Here is a 21539-nt window from a genome sequence, read left to right as displayed (position 1 = left end):
GTATTTGTTATTCTTCAGACTCCCACTTCTGTAAGACTGAGATGACTTCTTTTCTTCTCCACCCTCTCTTGTGTCATCTAATTGTAGAATCTACCACAGTCCTCTTATTTAAAGTTTCTCAGGTCCTGTTTCTGGGAGACCTTATTAAATCCCATGTGGTATCCAATGTCATTTTTATTCAACTTGTACTTGCCTCCCTAATCTCTCTGTCCACACCATTAATTTCTATTCAATTGTATAGTAGTATGACCCAGAAAAGGGTTATGTGGGTAACAATAGACTTAATCTTAAGGGCATGTGATGTTATCCTTCTGATCTTATGCATTTAGGAGAGACAAACAGAACACTTTCTCCCTCCACTGACGTACAGTTGCAACACAGAGAGAGTGAAGAAGAATCCTTTAACCTCTTTCTCAGGACAGTCTTTAGAAAAGCAGGACTAGTCTTTTTATGATGGATGGAATGGTGGGGGGGGGGGGTACAGTAGAAAAGGCTTAATTATAATTCCAGTTAAATAAATCTGCATGACTTTTCATTTTGCATGATTTATTTTCTTCTACTGGCTATTGGAAAGAGAGAGAAGATATACTGATCCTAGAACTGTCCTGGGACCTGTTTTGGTTAATACCTTTATAAATGGTTTTGATGAAGGAATAGAGGGAATGCTTATTAAATTTTCAGATGACATAAATTGGGAAGGGTCACTAATACAGTAGAAGACAGAGTCAGGATATGGGATGATCTTGACAGGCTGGAAAAACTGGGCAAAACAAATGAAATGAATTTTAACAGGGATAAATGTAAAGTTCTGCATTTAGGTAGGAAAAAATCAAATGCATATTTATAGGATGGAGGAGACTTGTCTTGACAGTAGTATGTGTGAAAAGGATCTAGGGGTCTTAGTGGACCATACGCAGAACATGAGCTAGCAGCTAAAAAGGCAAATTCAATGTTAGGCTGTATCAACAGAAATATAGTGTCCTGAACACGTGAAGTGATGGTATCACTTTAGTCTGCTCTGGTTAGACCTCAGCTAGAGTATTGTGTTTAGTTCTGGCACCACAATTTAAGAAGGATATAGACAAGCTGGAATGTGTCCAGAGGAGGGCAACAAAGATGGTAAGGGGTCTGAAGACCAAGTCCTATGAGAAAAGGTTGAAGGAGCTGGGTATATTTAGCCTGGAGAGGGGACAACTGAGAGGTGATACGTCATCTTCTAGTATTTGAAGAGGATGGTATGGAGTTGTTTTCTGTTGCCCCAGAAGGTTGGACCAGAACCAGTGGGTTGAAACTAAATCAAGAGTTTCTGGCTAAACATTAGGAAGAACATCCTGACAGAGTGGTTCCTCAGTGGAACAGGCTTCCTCAGGAGGTGGTGGGCTCTCCTTCCTTGGAAGTTTTTAAATGGAGGCTTGATGGCCATTTGACAGCAATGCTGATTCTGTGAATTAGGCAGATCATGAGAAGGAAGGCAGGGAGGGTTGCATCAGTGCTTAGTTTTCATGGCCTCTTCTTATGCACCCAAGGAAATGTTGTTTGTCAATTTGGGGTCAGGCAGCAATTGTTTTCTCTAGGCCAGTTTTGCCAGAGATCCTGGAGAGGTTTGTTTGGGGTTTTTTACTATCTTCTGGGCTTGGAGCAGGTGTCACTGGGAATGTGTGTAGGGGGGAAGTACTTGTGATTTTCCGACATTCTGATGACTCTGGAAGTCCCTTCCAAATCTGTGACTCTTATGATGTTATTATATTTGACTTACTGTTATTGATAAAAGCTTATTCTCTAGCAGCTGAAGTTTCTTGAGGTGTTAGCCAAAAAGTTTGAATATACCTTTACAGCCAGAATGGCTACTGATTTGGTGCACTTTTGTGTTGCTGTTGTTGTTTTTTAAAAAAAGTTGGGATTCTATTAGGGTGGCCAATCTCTAGATAGGGCCTGGAGATCTCCTGAAACTGGAAAAGATCTACAGGCAACAAGAGATCAGTTTCCTTGGAGAAAATGGCTACATGGAAGAGTGGACTTTATAGCACTATACCCACTGCTCTTTGCAAACGTCTCCCTTCCAAGACTCCACCTACAAATTCTCTCACGGTATTTCCCAACCCCATGTTGGCAACCGAGGTTCTACATTTCTGTAGCATCCTGGAATGCAGAGCCTTGTATGAATCTAGGATAGCAATTTAGATAGTTTGGAGAACTGATAAGCTCCTGAAATCAAGGATGTTTATGTTGGGCGTGAAAGAGAAGAGCCACAAAAATCATTTAAGGACCTGGAAGATGGCCTTAATATGTTTTAATGCAAAGTTTTTAAATAAATGGACTTTAAGCAGGCACCAAAGGCTGATATAGGATAAAGGTTTATAGTGCACTCCATTAGAGGGTCAGCATTTCTGTGGAAAGAGATGAGAAAGAACAAGACCCATGCCATCAGCATAATCTAGTCTGCCTAGTCTCCTGTTGCCTTGTCCCATCCCCCTGTGACTTAATCAGGGCCATTCATCTTGAAAATAAGGAGGGAGAACAAGTTTGATATTGCTTCTGTTATCTTATTAGATGGTAGCTGTATGGTCATATTGTTTTATTGCTGAATGCTGCCTTGTGAGATTTTTAAATTGAGATTGTGAACTATAAATATGTTAGCATTACTTAAATGAGTGACCTGTGAAAGAATGCTATAGATATGGAACAGAAGGGGCTGATGCTAGTAGTTAGCAGGAGGTGGCAAGATGGTAAATTTATAAAAGGGAGAGGCAAAATAATAATAATAATGAGGCAACATGTTTCTACTGAATAGGTTTGGTTAAAGGCAGAATGTGAAAGGAAAGGGCTCTGCTTTTGTGAAAACTGAATTTGAAATGCAGAAGGTCAGGAGAAGGTGGCCACTATTGGGACAGAAGGTGTATGTTAATGGAAGCTGGATTGTTATAAATATAGATGGTTGCATTTTCCTTTCCTTTTGTCTTATATCAGCTTGTAAAGTGTTACAGGCTTTAAAAAACTCTTTAAATCAATTTGTTATCAAGAGTTGGTGAGAATAAGAGTTGTTCAGAAACTTGAGCAGCTTGTGGATATTTTAGCCTGTGTCTGCTATAAGGTGCAATGAAGAATTTGTGCATGTTATATCTGGTGAGAGCAGAGAGCCTCAGTGATGGTGTGCAAATCCTTGCTTCTCACATTAAAGCAGAAGCAAGAATGACTTGCTTCTGCTTATTAGACTTTTTAGTGACTATGTATCACCACCTCTGGCCTTTAATAAAGAACATAAGAGAAGCCATGTTGAATCAGGCCAATGGCCCATCCAGTCCAACTCTCTGTGTCACATGGTGGCCAAAAAAAAACAGGCACCATGAATTGTTGCAAATATGTATGAGTTATTTCAACTACAAGTTTAAGATGGACAGTTCTATCACCAAAACAGGCTTATAACTAATTATTCAGTATTTTTATGGAACTCCTGATATTTCTTCTGTAGACAGCCTATGATTGCTGGGATGTATCTCATGATGTCCGTGGATACTGTTATTCCTGCAGGCGAGAAAGGTGAGTGAAAATTTTAAAACAAGAACAAAACTGTAACTTGATGTATATATTTCAATTAACATTATAACAAGGTAGGCCGTAAGAGTCTTGCATAGAGACTAAGGATGTGCAAAAAAAAAAAAAAATCGGAAGTAATTGGATTCGGAAATAAATGGGGCCAAAATATTTGGAATACCGTATATTTCCGAATACCGGTATTCAGAATAGCCATATATACTGAAGATATACAGCTATTTCCGAATATACGGCCCCATTATACCCTACGGGCCATGACAAAATAGGGTATATTGGAATCTGCCTGGAGGGGAGGGGGTTTGAGGGAGAGCCCCCAAATTTGCAGGGGACTCTCCCCTACAAACCCCCCAAGTCCCAAAAAGATTGGGCCCGGGGTTTCCATTCCAGGGGCACCCAAAGAGGGTGCCCCTATCCCACCATTATACCCTATGAGCCATTGAACTCAATGGCAACATAGGGCATAATCAGAGGCTACTGAGGGGCAGGGGGTTTGAGGGAGAGTCCCCAAAACTGCATGGAACCCACAGGGGACTCTCCCCTACAAAACACCCAAGTCCCAAAAAGATTGGGCCAGGGGGTCCCTGTCTTTGGGCTCCCCAAAAGGCCCATTGCCACCAATGCTGGGGACAGCCCAATTAGCCACTTCCTCCACTATAATTGCTGTGGGGAAAGTGGCTCTGGCCAGAGAGGGGTTTGAGGGAGAGGCCTCAAAACTGCAGGGCAGCTTCAGGGGACTTCCCTGCATGCAACTCCCCTGGCCCCAAAAGACTGCATCCATCTGTGGTTACCCCAAAAGGAACACTGTTCCCAATGGTGAGAAAAAACCAATTAGAGCCACTTTCCCCACTGTAATTTTCATGGGAAAAGTGACTCTGGGGAGCAGGGGGTTTTAAGGAGAGCCCTCCAAACTGCTGTGCAGCTTCAGGGCACTGTCCCACACAAAACCCACAAGGCCAAAAAAAAAAATTAGACCAGGGGGTCCAATTCCTGGGGCACCCAAAGCCAAACCTAACTTCACACCAGAGAATCTCTATAGGACCCAAATGCAGTACATCCATCTATCTACTCTCTGAACCCTGCTGGCCTGGAACCAATATAAACCCAGCTGCCGACGTCACTGCCACACAAAACACAATCTGCTCAAGGTCTGCTCTGCCAGTCTGCATCTGCCAGTCTGAGTAGACAATACTGACTTTGATGGACCGAGGGTCTGATTCAGTATAAGGCAGCTTCATATGTTTATATAAGCGGTGGACCAAACCTAGTTCCACATCATTTTGTATCTGACACAAAGCAAGAAGCATTTAGACTTAACTTGAGTGATGGATGGTTGGCTGGTCCAGGCTCATGTGCATTACCCAGGGTGCACCACGAGGAGGTGAGCCAGAGTTGTACCCCAAATGGGGAAGATCACTGGAAGGGCCTCAGATTGTGTGAGAGGAAGGGAACCATTCCTTCTCTCTCAGCTCAGCAGCAGCACACCGGCTATCACTGTCCCATTAGAGGGACCTCAGCATTGGTATGGCTGCTGGCTGCCTGTCATCATCACTGGCACCTCCCTCTTTCTTCCTCCTGCCCCTGAAAAAAAAACTGGCTTATCCTGGCTGGGCCTGTGGGTGATGTTGGTTACAGTCAGGGGCTGCAATGGCCCTTTCAGTATTATTAGGCATGTGTGGATGGGGACTGGGGAAATTTGGATTGCTTTGCAAATTTTAAATCAGCATTCATTTTTGGTTTGGGAATGGATGAGGGGGGGGGGAATGCCAATCAATTTGTGAGTGAGTTTTTGGACTGTCTTTGGACTCTAGTCTATATTTAGTGGAAGAGCGTTTTACAACCACCTTCCAAGCACGGAGCAAGAGAGGATGCAGGTACAAGTAGGTGCTCACTTCATTCACTCTCAAAGTCTACGTTCGGGGAGCCGAACAGAGGCAAGTTGACCTTCAGGAAGACCAACTGCTCAACTGTCCAGGGTTGCAGGCTATTGCAATGTGGACAGTGTCGCCCATATGTGAAAAGATGTGCTCGCTCTGCACGCTCGTCGGTGGGCATGAGAGGAACACCTTGGCCACGGAGGAGAGGGCCGGCCAGACCCCCTCCTTCGAGTCCCAGTAGTCCAAAGGAGACGTTTCCTGTGACTTGTGGGGCTCCGAAAGATAGTCCCTCACCATCGCAGCACCTGTCTCCGCTCTCAGGGGTCTACCACTCCCAGAGGGGCCAACGAGTCACCCGATGAGTGTCATCTCAGCACTCTTCTTGGCATGAGTCTGGTGGGAAACACTGCCTAGCTGGGGAGGTTGGGGATGGACAGCAGTGGAACTGGCAGATGAGCTGCTTCCACCCCCAACCTCCTCAGCTACTGGCACTGGGCCCGCCCTGACTCTCCAGTGCTCAACCTTCTGGGAGAACTCATCCCACCAGCGATCAAACTCATTGGCCCACTCAGCGATTGTGCCTTTAAGGCACGGGTCTAACATGGTCGCCATCATGTAGACCTTATCCTGGGTGAAAGTCTGAAAGCGGGTCTCAAGCCCTTCCTGCAGCCTAACAACCAGGGCACACACCGCTGGAAGAACGTCTGCATGGCCTTGAGCTGGCACTAGAAATGAGGTCAGGTCCTCACGGGCCATGTGGACCATGGAGACGACCAGTGCGATGCTCGCCATGTCAGACGAGAGCATTTCTGTGTGGGACTTAAAGGGCCCAAGAACCTCCACAGTCTGAGAAATAACCATCCAATCCTCTTGGGTGAGATGGTTCTCATTCCAAAAGACCCTTGTCTCAGAGACAAAGCCATCCAGGGCTGCTCTCTGCTCCACTATGCGCTCCAGCATGGCACAGATGGAGTTCCAGTGTGTGCTGACATCACTGATCAGGCAGTGCCCTGGCACGCCTGTCATTATCTGTTTCTCACACAGCATACAAGTCCATATTGCTGCGTGAGAAGTGACCCATGATGTGCCGATATTTCTGGAGCAAAAGTCGGTACTCATGGGTCGTGGCTAGATACCGACGATCCTGGCTTTTCCTCTGGCCCAATGCATCCTTAACCACGAGGTGGAGAAGGTGCGCCATGCAAGGAAGGCATTGTAGGCCCTGATGCTAAACACCACCTTGATATTGGAGCCTCCATCAGTCACCACGAAGCCCTTGGCGATGTCCCTACCTACCCAGCCCTCTAACTGCCATGAGAGGATGGCTTCGAAAGTGTCCGCCATGTGTGGTGCGTCGACTGCTTCGGTGTGCAGCAAGGCCCAGCGATAGCCGGCCTGGAGGCCCTGACCCTGCCTACCGCTACTGCCACTCCCACCCTGCAGCTCACTGGATTGCCACCAATGTGCAGCCAGGGAGAGATACCCCTCGAATGCATGTTGGGAGCTCCAGATATCTGAGGTGAAATCAGCAGTCCCCCCGACAGCACGGGACAAATGCTCCTTCCCCACAGATCTGGTTGCCCTGAAAACAGATGGCACAATGGTCCTGCTAATGGTGGTTCTACCAGGAACTTTGTACCAGGGTGCCAGGTACTTGAGCAACCGACGTGTTAAGGTTCCAGGCGATCACCCTCCTGCCGTATCTGATTCCCCCTCTTGGCACACAGGTGCCACCCCCACCAAGCATCTCAGGCAGAGATGCCTGGCGTCCCTGCCCTGCTACAGAACTCTCCTGGAGAGCTCTGAAAGTAGTCGCAGTGGGACGGATCTCCTGGCTGGGTGGTGTTGGCCGCTTGGGCACCCCAGCACCAGCCTGCTTCTCCCCTTTAAGAAGCACCGCCTGGTGGTGCTTCCGCAGGTGGTTCCGCATCCCACCGTAGTCTGGTGGGCAGGATCCCACCCACAACTGATCCGGGCCCTGCACAGCTGGCACTGCGCATAGCGTGGATCCTCCATAAGTCGGAAATGCTCCCAGACTTCGGAGGTGTCCGGAGCCACCTCCTGTGAGGTGCTTGAGGCAGACACATCATGTCTCAGGGTGGCAGGAGGGGCTGGTCACCAGGGGAAAGTGGGTGGAGATGGAGGCACCTCATGTGTCTCCATTTCTTCCCCCTCCACCCCATGCAGCCATCCCCTGAAGGACTGCTGGTGCCTGAAGGAACCAAAGAAGGGGGCTGGTCCTGCTTAACCAGCTTCTCCTCCAGCTCCTGCACGACTCTCTGCACCCTCCTTGGGGTGATTGTTTTGGACGGAAAACTATCCCCTCCGAGTGACATCAGCTGGAGGAGAGACTGCCTGAGCAGCCGACCCCTGCTCAGTGCCAGCACCTAATGGCACCTCTGCTGGGGGCGCCCCAGCAGCAACCTTGATGAAGGCCCCAAGGAGGGACTTCTTCATCACACTCCGACCTCTGGCCCTCGGCTGGAAGGTGGCTGTGGAATGACCCTATGCACAAGTTGCGGGGGGGGGGAATGGGTCCTCCCCCTCCCCTCCACCCCTCTAGTCTTCTCCTTGGCCTTACCCCCAAGGCCCCTCTTCTGCTGTCTGTCACCCTTGGTCAGTCTCACACAACCTGAACTGAGAGTGGGGTTTTTAAAAAACCTAAATCACTACACTGTACCCTGAACTAACAGGTGCCCTGACTTCTTTTTAAAAACCCTCCCACCAAAACTTGTTTGTTTTTTCAGTCCCTAACCTGTCCTTCTTTGGGTTGCGGTAGTAGTAGTCTGGTAAAGTTTAAGAGACTAGGTGATCCTGCCTCTACTTGGCTTCAGTTTTTAAAAGACTACCTTGAGATGAAGACAGTCCTTGTTATATCCTCCTAGTTAAACGTCTCCTAACTAGATCCAGGGACAGACCAGATTTCCTTGCAAACTAGAAATCAGGTGTCCCCTATAACTAGAGAAAAGCTGTGGTTTACCCTATGGAAATCTAAGGATGCACCGGCTTTCAGTGGCTGAAAGCAAGATGCACTGTAACCCTAGTCTCTTTAAAAGGGAGCCTGATGTGACTTAGTACGCTGCCTTTTATGAGAAACCTAAAATCTTTTTAAATTGCCCCATCTGGAATTTTGAAAGAAGATAAAACCCTAAACTGGATTAATTTTTTTTTAATTTCAAAAAACACAATCCCTAAAAACACCCTTATTAGTGGGACAGCCTATTTAGTGGCCCTAGGCAAACCGAAAGCACCCTCTGACTCCAAAAATAGCTCTATAAAAAACATGAAAGTGACCCAGCCCTCACACCAACCAAAGGTAATTAAAAAAAACCAAAACGTGACAGAAAGAAACTTAACTTTTAACCCCCCCACCCACCCACCCCAAAAAACAGAACCAGGAAAAGGAACAACAGGACAGGATGCAAAACCAACAACAACAGATCCAAACAAATCTAACTGAGAAAAGACCAACAAACTCAACTGTTAAAAAACTGAACTTTTTAACAATAAAAATTAGGCCAAAAGCAGCACAACACAGCAGCAACAAATCAAACAAAGAATCCTTTTAAAACAGTAAAAAAAAACCTTGACTTTTAACAATACAGGAACTTAACCAACCCCTCTCCCCCCAAAAAACCCTTCACCCTAACCCCAAGAAATCCAAGCTACCCAAATCAGGAAAAGTAAAAGGACACTGCACTTTTAAAAGTCCTCTCACTAAAGTAAGATATAGGCAAATTGGCAAAAAAAACCCCACCCGTGGCAGAACCCCGTAACCCTAGCCCCAAATAAGCTACCCACCCACCCAAATCTGGATAAGTAAAGGGACTCTGAGTCTTAAAAAGTCCTTTTACTTTTATCCTAACTAAAATAAAAACAAGAATGCCAAGACTGTCTTACCTTAGATGTCTTCTTCAGGCTGGTCAGGCAAGGCTGAGAGAGAGCAGCAGCAGCTGAGGCCAAGGGTCAGTGCAGCACAATCTTTATCTCACACAGTCTTTCTCTCACAGCAATGGAATGGAGTCCAGCCAGGCAGACTCCTTAAAAAGGTTCTCTGGCCGTACCCAGAGCCGTTTCAAAAAATTCCACTGCTCTGTGATTGGGCAGTGTTTACTTGGATACCCAAAGTTTACTTGGATACTCCCTTCCAAAGGAGGCAAGTAGCTTTCCTGAGGCTGCAGAAGCTCCTTTCTTGCCTTTTACATTGAGTTCCGTATACTTCTGAATACGGATTCAGAAGCATACGGGGAACCATATAAGTCTCCCGTATAATGCATGCAAGCTGGATTCGGAAGTATACGGTGCCGTATACTTCCGAATCGGGGTATTAGGTGGTCTATTCGATTCAGCTGAACCGAATGCACATCCCTAATAGAGACCCATCAGTTTAATCAGGTAACACGATATGAAACTTTTTAAATTCTGGGGGGCAGGGGGAGAGAGGGAAGACTTTTCAGTGCAGTTAAAGCACAAATTCCTTTTAACTTGTAGTGAGATTACTTTTAGAAGTCTTTGGAGGATGGAATGGGTTGAATCTAGAGAGAGCTTTCTGACAGTGAAAGCTAAGGGGAGGTATTCAGGCCCGTAACTGTGGTGGGGCCCGGGGGACCATGCCATTCTATTCAACCCCCCCCCCTTCAGTTTGTATGGCAGCTCTATTGGAGAGTCTGCTTATCTTCCTGGCTTTTCAAGCGGTGGCACTGGGGCTAGCCTGCCTGCCTGAATGATGCTGAGCTTGCCAAACCACATCACTCCAAACCCAGCTCCCACACTCAGACCCTCCTGTGCCAACCCTCTGAGCGGGGCAGCACTACCTGCCACCGATGCACCCCAGCCTCTTCCCACAGAGCAGAGTGGCTGTGGGGAAGCAGGGGGATGAGAAGGAGCCACATCAGAGACCCCACTTGCCTGGCCAGCACCAATCATTCACCCGTGAACTTGCCACTGGCTTGGCTGACTGCTGCTTGACCTGAGCGCTTCTCCACACTGCTGAGCCAGTAGCAGGGCATCCTCGAGCCTCCATTAGGGTGTGGTGCTGGAGGCAGGCCAGAGCCCTAGCCAGAGAAAACTGGCCCCGGAGCCACAGCCAGCCAGGGCATGCCAGACTAGTGGGAGGAAGAGGAGGAAGCCTCTCCGGCCCCAGCCACCTCCCACAGCCAGGCACTCCACTCCAAGGGGGTTGCAGCAGGGCCAGTCGGTCAGATGGAAGGTGGAAACTGGGAGAAAAGTTCTCTGGGAATGCCTGTAGCAATGGGGCAGGAGACGGGGGGGAGGGCATCACTGTTGGCAGTTATGCTTTAACATTTCATATATGTTGTTGTTGATCAGCATTTAGATGAGTCAGCTTTTCATTTTAAGATAGAATTATTCTTGTTACAGAAAATTTACCAACATTTTATACAGTAAACAAAGCAGCAGCTTGCTATGTTCTCTTTTCACCTGTGCTTACAGTGCAAGCCTATGCAGAGTTATTCTATTCTTGCTGCTGTACATTTGGAAAGCCTTGTTTCTGTCAATAGGAAGACCACCATAATTCATGCAATAGTGGTGTATCCATGGAATTACCCTTTGATTTAAATCAATAGAACAGCTTTTGAAAGCAATTTTTGAATGGAAGTCTATAGAAAAATATAATGTACATCTGTGTCTAATGTTCGTTGTATCTGAATTGATCTGGGCTAATAAAGATGAGTCTCTTTGTATTACCTTCACAGGGATCCTTTTGTAACGAGTGGTTTCAGCTTATGCACATATATGTAATTTCCCTTTACTTTCTTATCTATTTTATTACAGTGGTTGATGCTGATATTGCTTGCCATTATAAAATGTACCCAATGCACCTGTTTGCCTATAGAGTACATACTCATCGATTAGGTAAGTCTTTTTATTTGTGATAACTGCCTTTGCAGACCAATGGAGCTTTAATGCAAATCAATCCATAACATCTGAACTAAATATAGATTCTATTCTGATTTACTTAAATTTTGAAAAGTTGTATCTTTCCCTATAGGAAATGTAGACTTTTATAAGCAAGTCCTAAATTCCCAGCTGCAATTTTAAAAGGTGTGTGTTATCAGAAAAACATGCAGAAGCTAAAGGCAGAGGGAGCATTTACTTACAGTACTTACAAAGGATTCATTTCCCACAAACAGAGCTAGAATGAAGGTGTCATTTTGCAGCATGTTCGAGAGACTTGAGAATTTAAAAGCTTTCCAGAAAGCAGTTTAGAGGCAACCACAGACCATACCTTTCATTCTTGAATAATTGCTTGAACTGAATGGGCATTATCAGGTGATCTGAGAGAGTGAGAGGGCATTCATAGGAAGAAAACTGGGCCATATGTAGAGGATTTAGAGGCTTTAATCTGTTAAAAATCAAGTGATTAAGTCAACTTGTAGTTGCTTTGAATTATTTCTTTCTTAAAATATATAAAATGGAAGTAGTGTCATTTTAGCAGTGTTTGTATGTGTGCAAGACAGAAACAGAAAAAATCATTCCCTAAATGTGTGTGCAATTTACAGGCTATAAATGTTGTATTTCAGGTCAAGTAGTAAGTGGATATCGTATTAGAGATGGTCAGTGGACACTCATTGGCAGGCAGAGTCCTCAGTTGCCACAGGTATTTCTGGCTTGTTTTGTTCATGTGGTGGTGTTTTTAATGCTGTGGGTGGGAGTTAATATGGGTATTTTTAGATGAAGATGAACAGTCTAAATAATCTTCTACTTACTTATTAATTTCATTTATACCCCACTCTTTTCCCAAGTGGGAACCCAAAGTGGCTTACAATATTGCCTCCTCCATTCTATCTTTGTAACAAACCTATGAGGTGGGTTAGGCTGAGAGAATATATGACTGGCTGAAGGTCATCCAGCAGGCTTCCATGAGGATTCAATCTTGGGTCTCCCAAACCCTAATCCAACTCTCTAATGTAATCTAAATGTAACATGTTTATGTATATTCTATATATACTTATGTAGTATTAGGTTATTGATAATAAAAGAGTGTCAAGAAGAACTTTGCCATTACGGGATAATTCTGGAAAAAAGTTGGACCTCACTTGTTGCACGGAGATGCTTAAATCTGGTATGTTTTTATATTCCACATTTATAGAACACAGATAATACTAGTTGGATTCTAAATACCAACTGTATGCTAATAGCTTTATGTTCAATCACATTGATATTTTTCATTTGAACAGCATTCCATCTTGCCATTTCACACACTAGTTTTACACCTTTTCTTTGTATCAAGCTGTTGCTCCTCCATTGTTGTGGCAGGGTGATGCCTAAGAAAATAAAGTCCGAAGCAGCTTTGTGGATACTTTGCCTGTAAAGCGAATCCTTAGATCTTAACAGGTGTCCTTCTTCTCTTCCCTTTGCGTCTCACCATATAGGTCTCACCAGCATATAGCTCTTATCATTCTGTGCATATTTGGTAAGAGGTACCCTTCTGTGTGTTTGGACTTCCTCCTAAGTGTGTATTAAAAGCTAAGAAATACTTTGATAAAACTGGGGTCCTAATGAGGGCTATATTTGTGGAGGCTTCCCCCTCCCCTAGAAAAATTGTTCAGCGTGCAATGATATATCTCCAATATATGTGGAGTGCAGATTGTTCATCTCTGGGTATGACTTGGAGTTGCAGCCTGTTTTAGAGCCATATGTGGGCCAGTTAAAAATGCCATAATAGCCCACAGCTACAGCCATTTTGGCACTTGAAAAGGCAATGGGTGGTGGACAAAAGTGTCTTGGTCCTGCTGTACTGCAGTCCTACCATAATTGGATGCTATGACATTTTTAAATGGGCATGTTCTAAAATGGCAGCAGCAGCCCTTGGTTGTTCCTTTAGATGCTGTACATATGGTTGCGTCCCAAATGACGAGGTTATTGTTGAAGCCATAGATCAGGGGTGTCAATTGTTATGAGGGCCGGATCTGACATAAATGAGATATTGTCAGGCCGGGCCATGTTGAACTTTCTTATTTAAGATTAGGTAGCAGATATATAAACTTTATAAAGGACACAGACAAACACAAATAAAAATTTTTAAAACTTAAAACTAAAACATGATTAAAACATTAGCACTCGTTGGACTTAAATGTGCTTTCTTTTTTTTCTTCCATGGGATCCAGGGAACTGGGCAAAGGAAGTTTTGGCTCTTTCCTTCCTTCCCCAGGGGACCAGGAGGGAGAGGAAATTCAGCCAATAGAAAGGAGAGAGGCTTGGCTCAGTAGCTTTGTTGTGTGATTGAGAAAGCTTGGCAAAGCAAGCTCTCCCTCACCCCCTTCTCCCCCAAAAGAGGAGCCTCAGCCAATGGAGAAAATAGAGGTTTTGCTCTGTAGCTCCTGTGTAGTTGAGCAATCCTTGCAAAGCAAGCTGTGATGCAGAAGGAAGCAAGAGAGAGGGAGAAGGAAGCAGATGACAGCCAGTTGTTTGTGGGCCTGATAGGAGCACTCCAAGGACCTGATTCATTCCCCGGGCCACATGTTTGACACCCCTGCCATAGATCATGCTTGAAGAACAAATACAGTATCACAGAGTTAATTAAAACTGGTTCAGTAAAATAATCTTTATCACTACTCATAATCTTTGTAATATATTACCAAAATAAAATTGGGGTGGAGAATCTCTCTAACTTTGCAGGATGACAGGAATCCTAGATTCAAATATTCCTTCTCATTACTTGAAGGAAAGGCAGCCTGCTCTGTGTGTCGTAAACAAGAATTCAGTGTTTAATGTATTTGCATGCTGGGCATTTTAGAACTCTCCTATCTAATAAAACAGAACATAACCAGTGGCTATTGATCTTGCTAGTAACCTAGCCTTACAAAGTTCATCAGATTCCATAGCAACCAAGATGACTAGCATGCTTCATCTTGGAGACTGCATCAAATGCAAGTCAGTGAAAAATAGATACTGTGTGTCTAGACAGATTCAGAATATTGTCTGTCATTTTTGATGAGAGAATTAGGTGCTTTACCTCATGTTGTTTGTAAAATGGGTCTAGTTTGATGTCATGGCTGAGATTCAGAGTGGAATATTTGCCTTTCTGGGTGTGCAACTTACATTTCCTATCATAATGTCCTCCCAGGACCCCAAGCTCACACCCTACCCAGTTCACAATGTAGTTTGAGGATCTGATGAGTACTTCTTTTAGCCATTAAGCAAAATACCTAGGGCAAAAACATCTTGCTTGGGTATTTTTTGGCAGAATTCACATTGAAGTGATTTCATAAGGTTAGGTTAGGTTTATTCGACTTATATCCCACCCTCCCTGCCAAGGCAGCCTCATCCTTGTCATGTAGCAGGTGCATGCAAGCAAGTCAGATATGTTCAGCTGCTCACATGAAGTCCAGAGTTCAGTCCCAGAAGTCCACTAGCCAAAAGTTCACAAGCCAGAGAGTTCCAATCCAATCCAAATACTTTTATTGGCATAGAAGTAAAAAGTACAGCATGGCAAATTTGCACAGAGTTTCAGTTATAAAAACTAGTAAAGCATCAAGAAGGGGAGCTAGGCTTTTGCTCCCTGATTGTTATGGCACCCAAAAGGTACTTTGCAACTAGGCTAGTGGTATGGGAACATCGGTCAAATAACAGAAAGAAAACCAACTTTGCCTCAGGTAGTCCATAAAGGTTAGACAGGATAGGTTTGATTATACAGTCCTGCACTTTCCCATAGAAATCACAGTGAAGTAAGACATGAGTGACCGTTTCAAGGTGCCTTCCATTACATGAGCAGAATCTTTCCTGATAAGGGATGTTGGCAAACTCCCAGACAGTACCGCTGAGGGTAAAACATTAAGTCTTCCTAACATAAAGGAGCGGCGTAACTGGGGTGACATAAGCTGGGAAAGGTAGGCAGCAGGCAGCCCATAATTTGGAAAGATACCAAATGCAAAAGGGGAACACGTTTTATGTTCAGAGGAACAAAGGGACTGTTTCTCAATATCTAAAATCCTCTGTTTCAGAATTCTGAATGCCTGCATTTCACTTAGCGTACAGAGGTTGTCCAGGGAGACACCTATGGAATGTATTTTCTTCTGGATCCGACTATACCAATTGGAAACAAAGGAGTCTGCTAGGATCATATGAATATAACTAGCAGGGTCTGCCCTAAAGTGTAGAGGTAGCCAAAACTTTACGGTTAGTAGCCATGCCCTGGTCTCAATCAAATGGGTTCCAGTTTCTAGGCACATTGTGCAGCATAGCTAACACAGTTGGGGACCCCCAAAATATGGCGTAGGAACGCTGCCTGAATTTGCTCAAGTTGAAAATTGAAGGCACAAATCCAAATGGGGATCCTATATAATAACTGAGATACTGTTTTGACATTAAAAACATGAATGGTGGCTGGGACAAATTGGTTACCCTTCTTGTAAAAGAAGCTAACCACCGCAGACGAGCTACACCTGGCTGAAATGACTGCTTGCTTACGTTAAACTGTTCAGTTATTATTGTACTGGAAAAAGATCCCCCAAGTATTTAAAAGATTTCACCTGTTCAATATTATTTCCCTTGAGGCACCAGCTTTGTGGTTTCCAGGACTTTGAGAATACTATAATTTTGGATTTTGCATAGTTTATAGACAGAGAATTTGTCTCGCAGTAGGAAGTAAAGGCGAGTAGAAGGCGCTTGAGGCCCTTCTGCGAGCATGACAGTACAACTGCATCTGCATAAAGCAATAAAGGGATAACATATGACCCAAGTTTAGGGGAGTGACCATCAATAGCATTTAGGGAGGGAGCCAGATCATTCAGGAATAAATTGATAAGGGGCTAGAATACAGCCCTGTTTGACTCCCCGATTAGAGGTTAATGCACCTAGGCCATTATACCGCACTTGACAGCTATTAAGGGACTACATTTTATAGTTAAGAAAAAGTAGACATTTATCCAGACCCATGATGTCCAGTTTATTCCAGAGAAAGTCCCTGAGAATAGAGTCAAACGCCCCTTTTAAATTAAGGAAGGCCACAAACAGTCTTCTCCCCCTGTACCATTGTATTTCTCTATCAGATGGTTAAGTGTTATGCAGTGGTCCAGTGTAGACTTGCTGGAGCAAAATCCAATCTGTTATCTACTTGGGAGATTTTGCTCTTGCATCCATGAAATAAGTTTTTCCAAGAGGTGTCTCGCGTATAATTTGCCTGCAGTATCAAGCAGACTAATTGGGCGGTAGTTCTCTGGTGCTTGCGGGTCACCCTTCTTGTCAATTGGGACCACTATGGAATTTGTCCATGATTCAGGCATGGTTCCTGTTTTATCAATGACTGTGAAGAGAGTTGCCAGAGGAGAAGCCCACCAGTCAGGATTTTTTGTAAATAGCTTTGGTGGGAGACCATCTGGGCCTGGAACCTTCCCTGCCTTCAACTGATTGATTAGATTATTGATTTAGAAAGAATGGATGTGATTATTAAGAGCCAGCATGGGTTTCGCAAGAACAAGTCATGTCAAACTAACCTGAACTCTTTTTTTGAAAAAATGACTACCTTGCTGGATCAGGGGAATGCTGTAGACGTTGTTTATCTTGATTTCAGTAAGGCTTTTGATAAGGTTCCACATACTATCCTTATTGACAAGTTGGTAAAATGTGGTTTGGATCCTGTTACCGTTAGGTGGATCTGTAACTGGATGACAGATCGCACCCAAAGAGTGCTTGTGAATAGTTCCTCATCCTCTTGGAGAGGAGTGACAAGTGGAGCGACAAAGATGGTGAGGGGTCTGGAGACCAAGTCCTATGAGGAAAGGTTGAAGGAGCTGGGCATGTTTAGCCTGGAGAGGAGGCGGCTGAGAGGTGATATGATCACCATCTTCAAGTACTTGACCCTATAAATTTGGAGGGCCTCAGAAGGGTTTTCAGCTTCAACCAGTTGTTGGTTTAGTTCTGTTAATTTACTTGTTTGAAGCAACTGGTTAATGCTCTCTTGAACTTTCTTTGACTCTTGGAGGGGCAGGCATATCAACAGGAAACAGAGAAGAATGGCTAACAGCCTCCAATGTTAGTAATGTAATCAATGGAAAATGGTCACTGTCCAAGCTCTCATCCACTAAAAAATCCACAATAAGTTTTCTCAGATTGGGGAAACAATAACGTAGTCAACAGCACTACTGCCTACTCTGGAACTAAATGTGTACTCCCCCAGCAAGTTATGTGGTATAGACACATTTAGAATAGATCTATTAGAGGGGATACAAAAATTTGCCAGGAATACTCCCGCTGCATTAGCATGGGGGTCTTTGGAGTTCCTTGGAAAAATCAAGCATTCAGGGAAGGAATCGTGCAGGTCAAGATCCAGGGATTTACATAACACGTAATTATCTTTACCTATTCTAGCATTAAAATTACCCATAATTATAAATTCAGCAGAGGGGTATTCATGCTTAAGGTTCTCAGTATACATTCTGAAACTGTTCCATTGTGCTAAAAGGTCCCCTCTATTTAGACAAGGGGGGAGCCAGAGAATTGTTACTAGAAGGGGTGAACCAGAGAGCATAGTCAGGAGATCCAAGGGTTGTCCATAAGCCAGAGAGTCATGAAGCCGAAGTCAAAGTTCAAAGCTGGTCCAAGGTGACACGAAGAAAGCAGGGTGAGGAATCTAGCAGAATGGTTTGATACTTCCACAATAAGCAGACTCCCTGAGCCAGTTGGTAGGCATTCACTAACAAGCCTTGCTAAAAGCCGGCTGCTGGAGCATAACTCTGCAACTTCTCCAAGCTGTTATCAACCAGCAGCTGGTGATGGGCCAGGAGCCGAGCTCTCTGACATCCTTCTTCTAGCTCCCTCCCTGGGTGCTTTCTTCAGGGCTCAAAGGGTAGAGGTGAACCTGGTTGGGCTATTGACCCTCAGTTGAGGTACATCTGCTGCATCAGGGCTGGGTGCTGGTGACCCTGATTCAGCTGTTCCTGGTGAGCCTTGATGAGTCTGCAACTCCTTTTCTGTCAGCTCAGGACTGCTGCTTGAAACTCCTCTTCTCCTGAGAAGTCTGTTTCTCCAGAGGAGTCTCTGCTGCTGCTGAATCCTTGCTGAGGCTGATCCATGACAATTCTTTTAGAATATTATTTTTATTATTATTTTATTTGGAAGATTGTTATGCCACCTCTCCAGTTCTGCCACATACACTTCACTGTCCCCAAAGTACAGCTACAGAGAGTAACATATTGGAATGAAAAAAGTTTCAGCAGTTTTTTCTAAGGAAAGCTGATGCAAGGAAGCATTGATGAAATTGCAGGGTGTTACAGATTAGCAACAGAGATACTGAGGAAAACGGAGGTGGATAGATGGGAATGTGTTTCTCTGTAGTCATATTATGAAAATGAAATTCCAAAACCATAAAAAAAACCTTTTACATCTGAAATGTTTTTGTGCCCTCCTGTATTGCCCATGACTCTGTACAGATGAATGGGGGGAACATGTATTTAGAAACATTCTGAAATATTTCACCTCTTTGTTTCCATTTTCAGGCATTTTACCCTGTAGAAAACCCCGTAGAAGTCAAATATGGAGATACTCTGGCAGCAAGATGTGTCTTTACTGGTGAAGGCAGAGCTTCAAAAACACATATAGGGTATATTAATTTTAAAGATTTTTAATAGCCCTATTCTCTATCTCTTGAGGAATCAAAACTGTGGTTAGCAGCACAGCAGTTTACTGAGACGATCAGCCTTGTTTACTAGCCTGTTCTTGTATATTTAAAGTAGTTGCCTAAAGAAAAAGCTTTTCTATAGAGCAGGCTGTGAAACTGATGTTATAGAATGTATTCATTTCATCAAAAGCATTTGCCTTTCTCAGTGCAACATTCTGTCTAGTCAAATGCAATACTTAAAGTTACTGATGGTGTGTACAGCTTGAGACTTGTATGTGAATTTTTGTCATTCCCTGACAACAGAATGTAAGTAAGATCAAGGTGATAACATGATAATGATACATGTGTGGAAACTCAGCTCTCAGACTAGTATTCAGCAGCCTAATTTTTTCATCCTTCTTCCCTGTGGCATATTTTAAGGTGGGATATTAGCATATTTTTCAGTTCAGTGACATTTTAAAATATTTGCAATACAGAGTAGAATGAAGAATATATTATCAGCTGACCTTAGATAAAGTAATCAGCTTTCATTATGGTTGTTTGCCTGCATAGTCAGAATAACTAGACCATGGGTGGCCAAACTTGCTTCATGAAAGAGCCTCATAGACGCAGGGGTAGAATTCTAGCAGGAGCTCCTTTGCATATTAGGCCACACACCCCTGATGTAGCCAGTCCTCCAAGAGCTTACAAAAAAGAGCCTTGTAAGCTCTTGGAGGATTGGCTACATCAGGAGTGTGTGGCCTAATATGCAAAGGAGCTCCTGCTAGAATTCCACCCCTGCATAGACAAAATGCCAGATGCTCAAGAGCCAGAAGTAAAGGAGAGAGAGGGGGGGAAAGAAAGGGAAAGAGAGAAACAAAGATAGCAAATGTATGGGAGAGGGAGAAGGGGAGGGAGGGGAGAAGGAAGGAACAAAGAGAGAAGAAGGGGGAGGGCAGGAAGAGAAACAAAGAAAGAAACAAAGAGAGAGAGAAAACATGGGGAAAGGAGGGGGAAAGGGAAGGGAGAGACCAAGTTTAAACTGCCCAGCAAGAGAAGCTGGTGCCAGAATCTCTGTGGGGAATTCCCTCCCTATTGCATGTAGACCCCGCTTGGAGGCACATACCCCCACTTGGTGGCAAGCCTGCATGAGGTTTGGCAAATGCTCTGCCACAGAACCTTCCCCATGAAGTGTTTGGTGCCTGTCAGTTGAATACTTTTTATTCCAAATTACTCCAGTCACTGATATTATGTGTGTTGTGTGTGCCATCAAGTCACTGCTGTGAAGTAATGACCTTCAAACCATCCTATCATGAACAGCCTTGCTCAGGTCTCACAGACTGAAGGCTGTGGCTTCCTTTATTGAGTCAAACCCTCATGTTGGGTCTTCCTCTTTTCCTGCTGCCTTCAACTTTTTCTAGCGTTATTGTCTTTTCCAGTGAGTCTTGTCTTTCATAATGTAACCAAGGTACAATAGCCTCAGTTAAGTCATTTTAATTTCTAGGGAAGGGTTCAAGCTTGATTGATCTAGAACCCATTTGTTTGACTTTTTGGCTATCTGTGGTATCTGTAAAACTCTTCTCCAGTAGCATACTTCAAGTGAGTCAACTTTGATCTGGAACCCACTTTTTTGTCTGAAGCTTGCCACTGTCTTAGCATTCTCTCAGACTGGTTCATGATCCCATAATATAGCTGTATATTGTTTTTGTGGAACACTGCCACAGCTGTTTATTATGTAATGAGAATTAGGAAGCTTTCTCCTGCTCTGTTAATCAACCACAATATGACTTTATCGAAATGTAAGGACTCACCTTGGTGGCACTTCCTTTCTGAGAAGAATATAAAAGCATGTACTGCAGTGTCTTTGGGATTCAGTATTTAGGGATTTTAAGCCTGTCTCATAAGATGTGTCAGGAAAAGACAATGTAAAGCAACAGAAATTTCTTTCAGCTTTAAGGTGCTAGATCACAGGTGGACAAACTTGCTTAATGTAAGAGCCACGTTGAATAAACATCAGATGTTTGAAAGCCACAAGATAAAACATCAGATGTTTGAGAGCCGGGAGGGAGGGAGGAAGGAAGGAAGATAGATGGGGAAGGGAGAGAGAGAAAGAAAGCAAATTTAACTTTAAATGCATTCTCCAAGCCACTAGCTGGCCTGGAGAAGCTATTTAAAGAAACAAATGCCTTCTCCAAGCTGGCTGATGGGGGCAGGGGGCTTTGAGAGCCATGCAACATGTGTGAAACAGCCACATGTGGCTCCCGAACCACAGTTTGGCCATCTCTGTGCTAGACGGATGTCCCATTTCTGATAATTACCTGGAAATAGTGGTCACCCTTCAGCTTAAACTCTGCAAATTATGTGGGGTTTCTTATGTGCCTTCCTTTATAACAAAGAAACATCTCCCCAATTGCTTTTTCCTTTCTACTTCACAGAAAATATTTTTTTGCAGGTTCATTGAAAAAAATGTGTCCAGTGATTGGATTTCATTAACAGTTAAATCACTATTGGAACTGGATGTATTGTTAGTTTTAGCTTCCAAAAGTACCAAACTG

At 44.1% G+C, this 21539-nt stretch overlaps 1 protein-coding gene across 4 annotated transcripts in view; it reads left to right on the top strand.

The window, feature by feature from the left end:
• PAM (peptidylglycine alpha-amidating monooxygenase) overlaps window positions 1-21539 on the top strand; it is a 207482-nt gene that overhangs the window by 97777 nt on the left and 88166 nt on the right. For all 4 annotated transcript variants that reach the window (XM_060235639.1, XM_060235637.1, XM_060235636.1 and 1 more), the window contains exons 8-11: window positions 3470-3537; window positions 11220-11300; window positions 11969-12045; window positions 18884-18987. In XM_060235639.1, coding sequence (XP_060091622.1) covers window positions 3470-3537; window positions 11220-11300; window positions 11969-12045; window positions 18884-18987 — 330 coding nt within the window. The remainder of the gene's footprint in view (window positions 1-3469; window positions 3538-11219; window positions 11301-11968; window positions 12046-18883; window positions 18988-21539) is intronic.

Source organism: Heteronotia binoei, chromosome 4 (assembly GCF_032191835.1).
Source record: "Heteronotia binoei isolate CCM8104 ecotype False Entrance Well chromosome 4, APGP_CSIRO_Hbin_v1, whole genome shotgun sequence".
Lineage (NCBI taxonomy): Eukaryota > Metazoa > Chordata > Lepidosauria > Squamata > Gekkonidae > Heteronotia > Heteronotia binoei.
The sequence above is the reverse complement of the archived record's forward strand: the minus strand, read 5'-3'. Positions and strand labels throughout refer to the sequence as shown.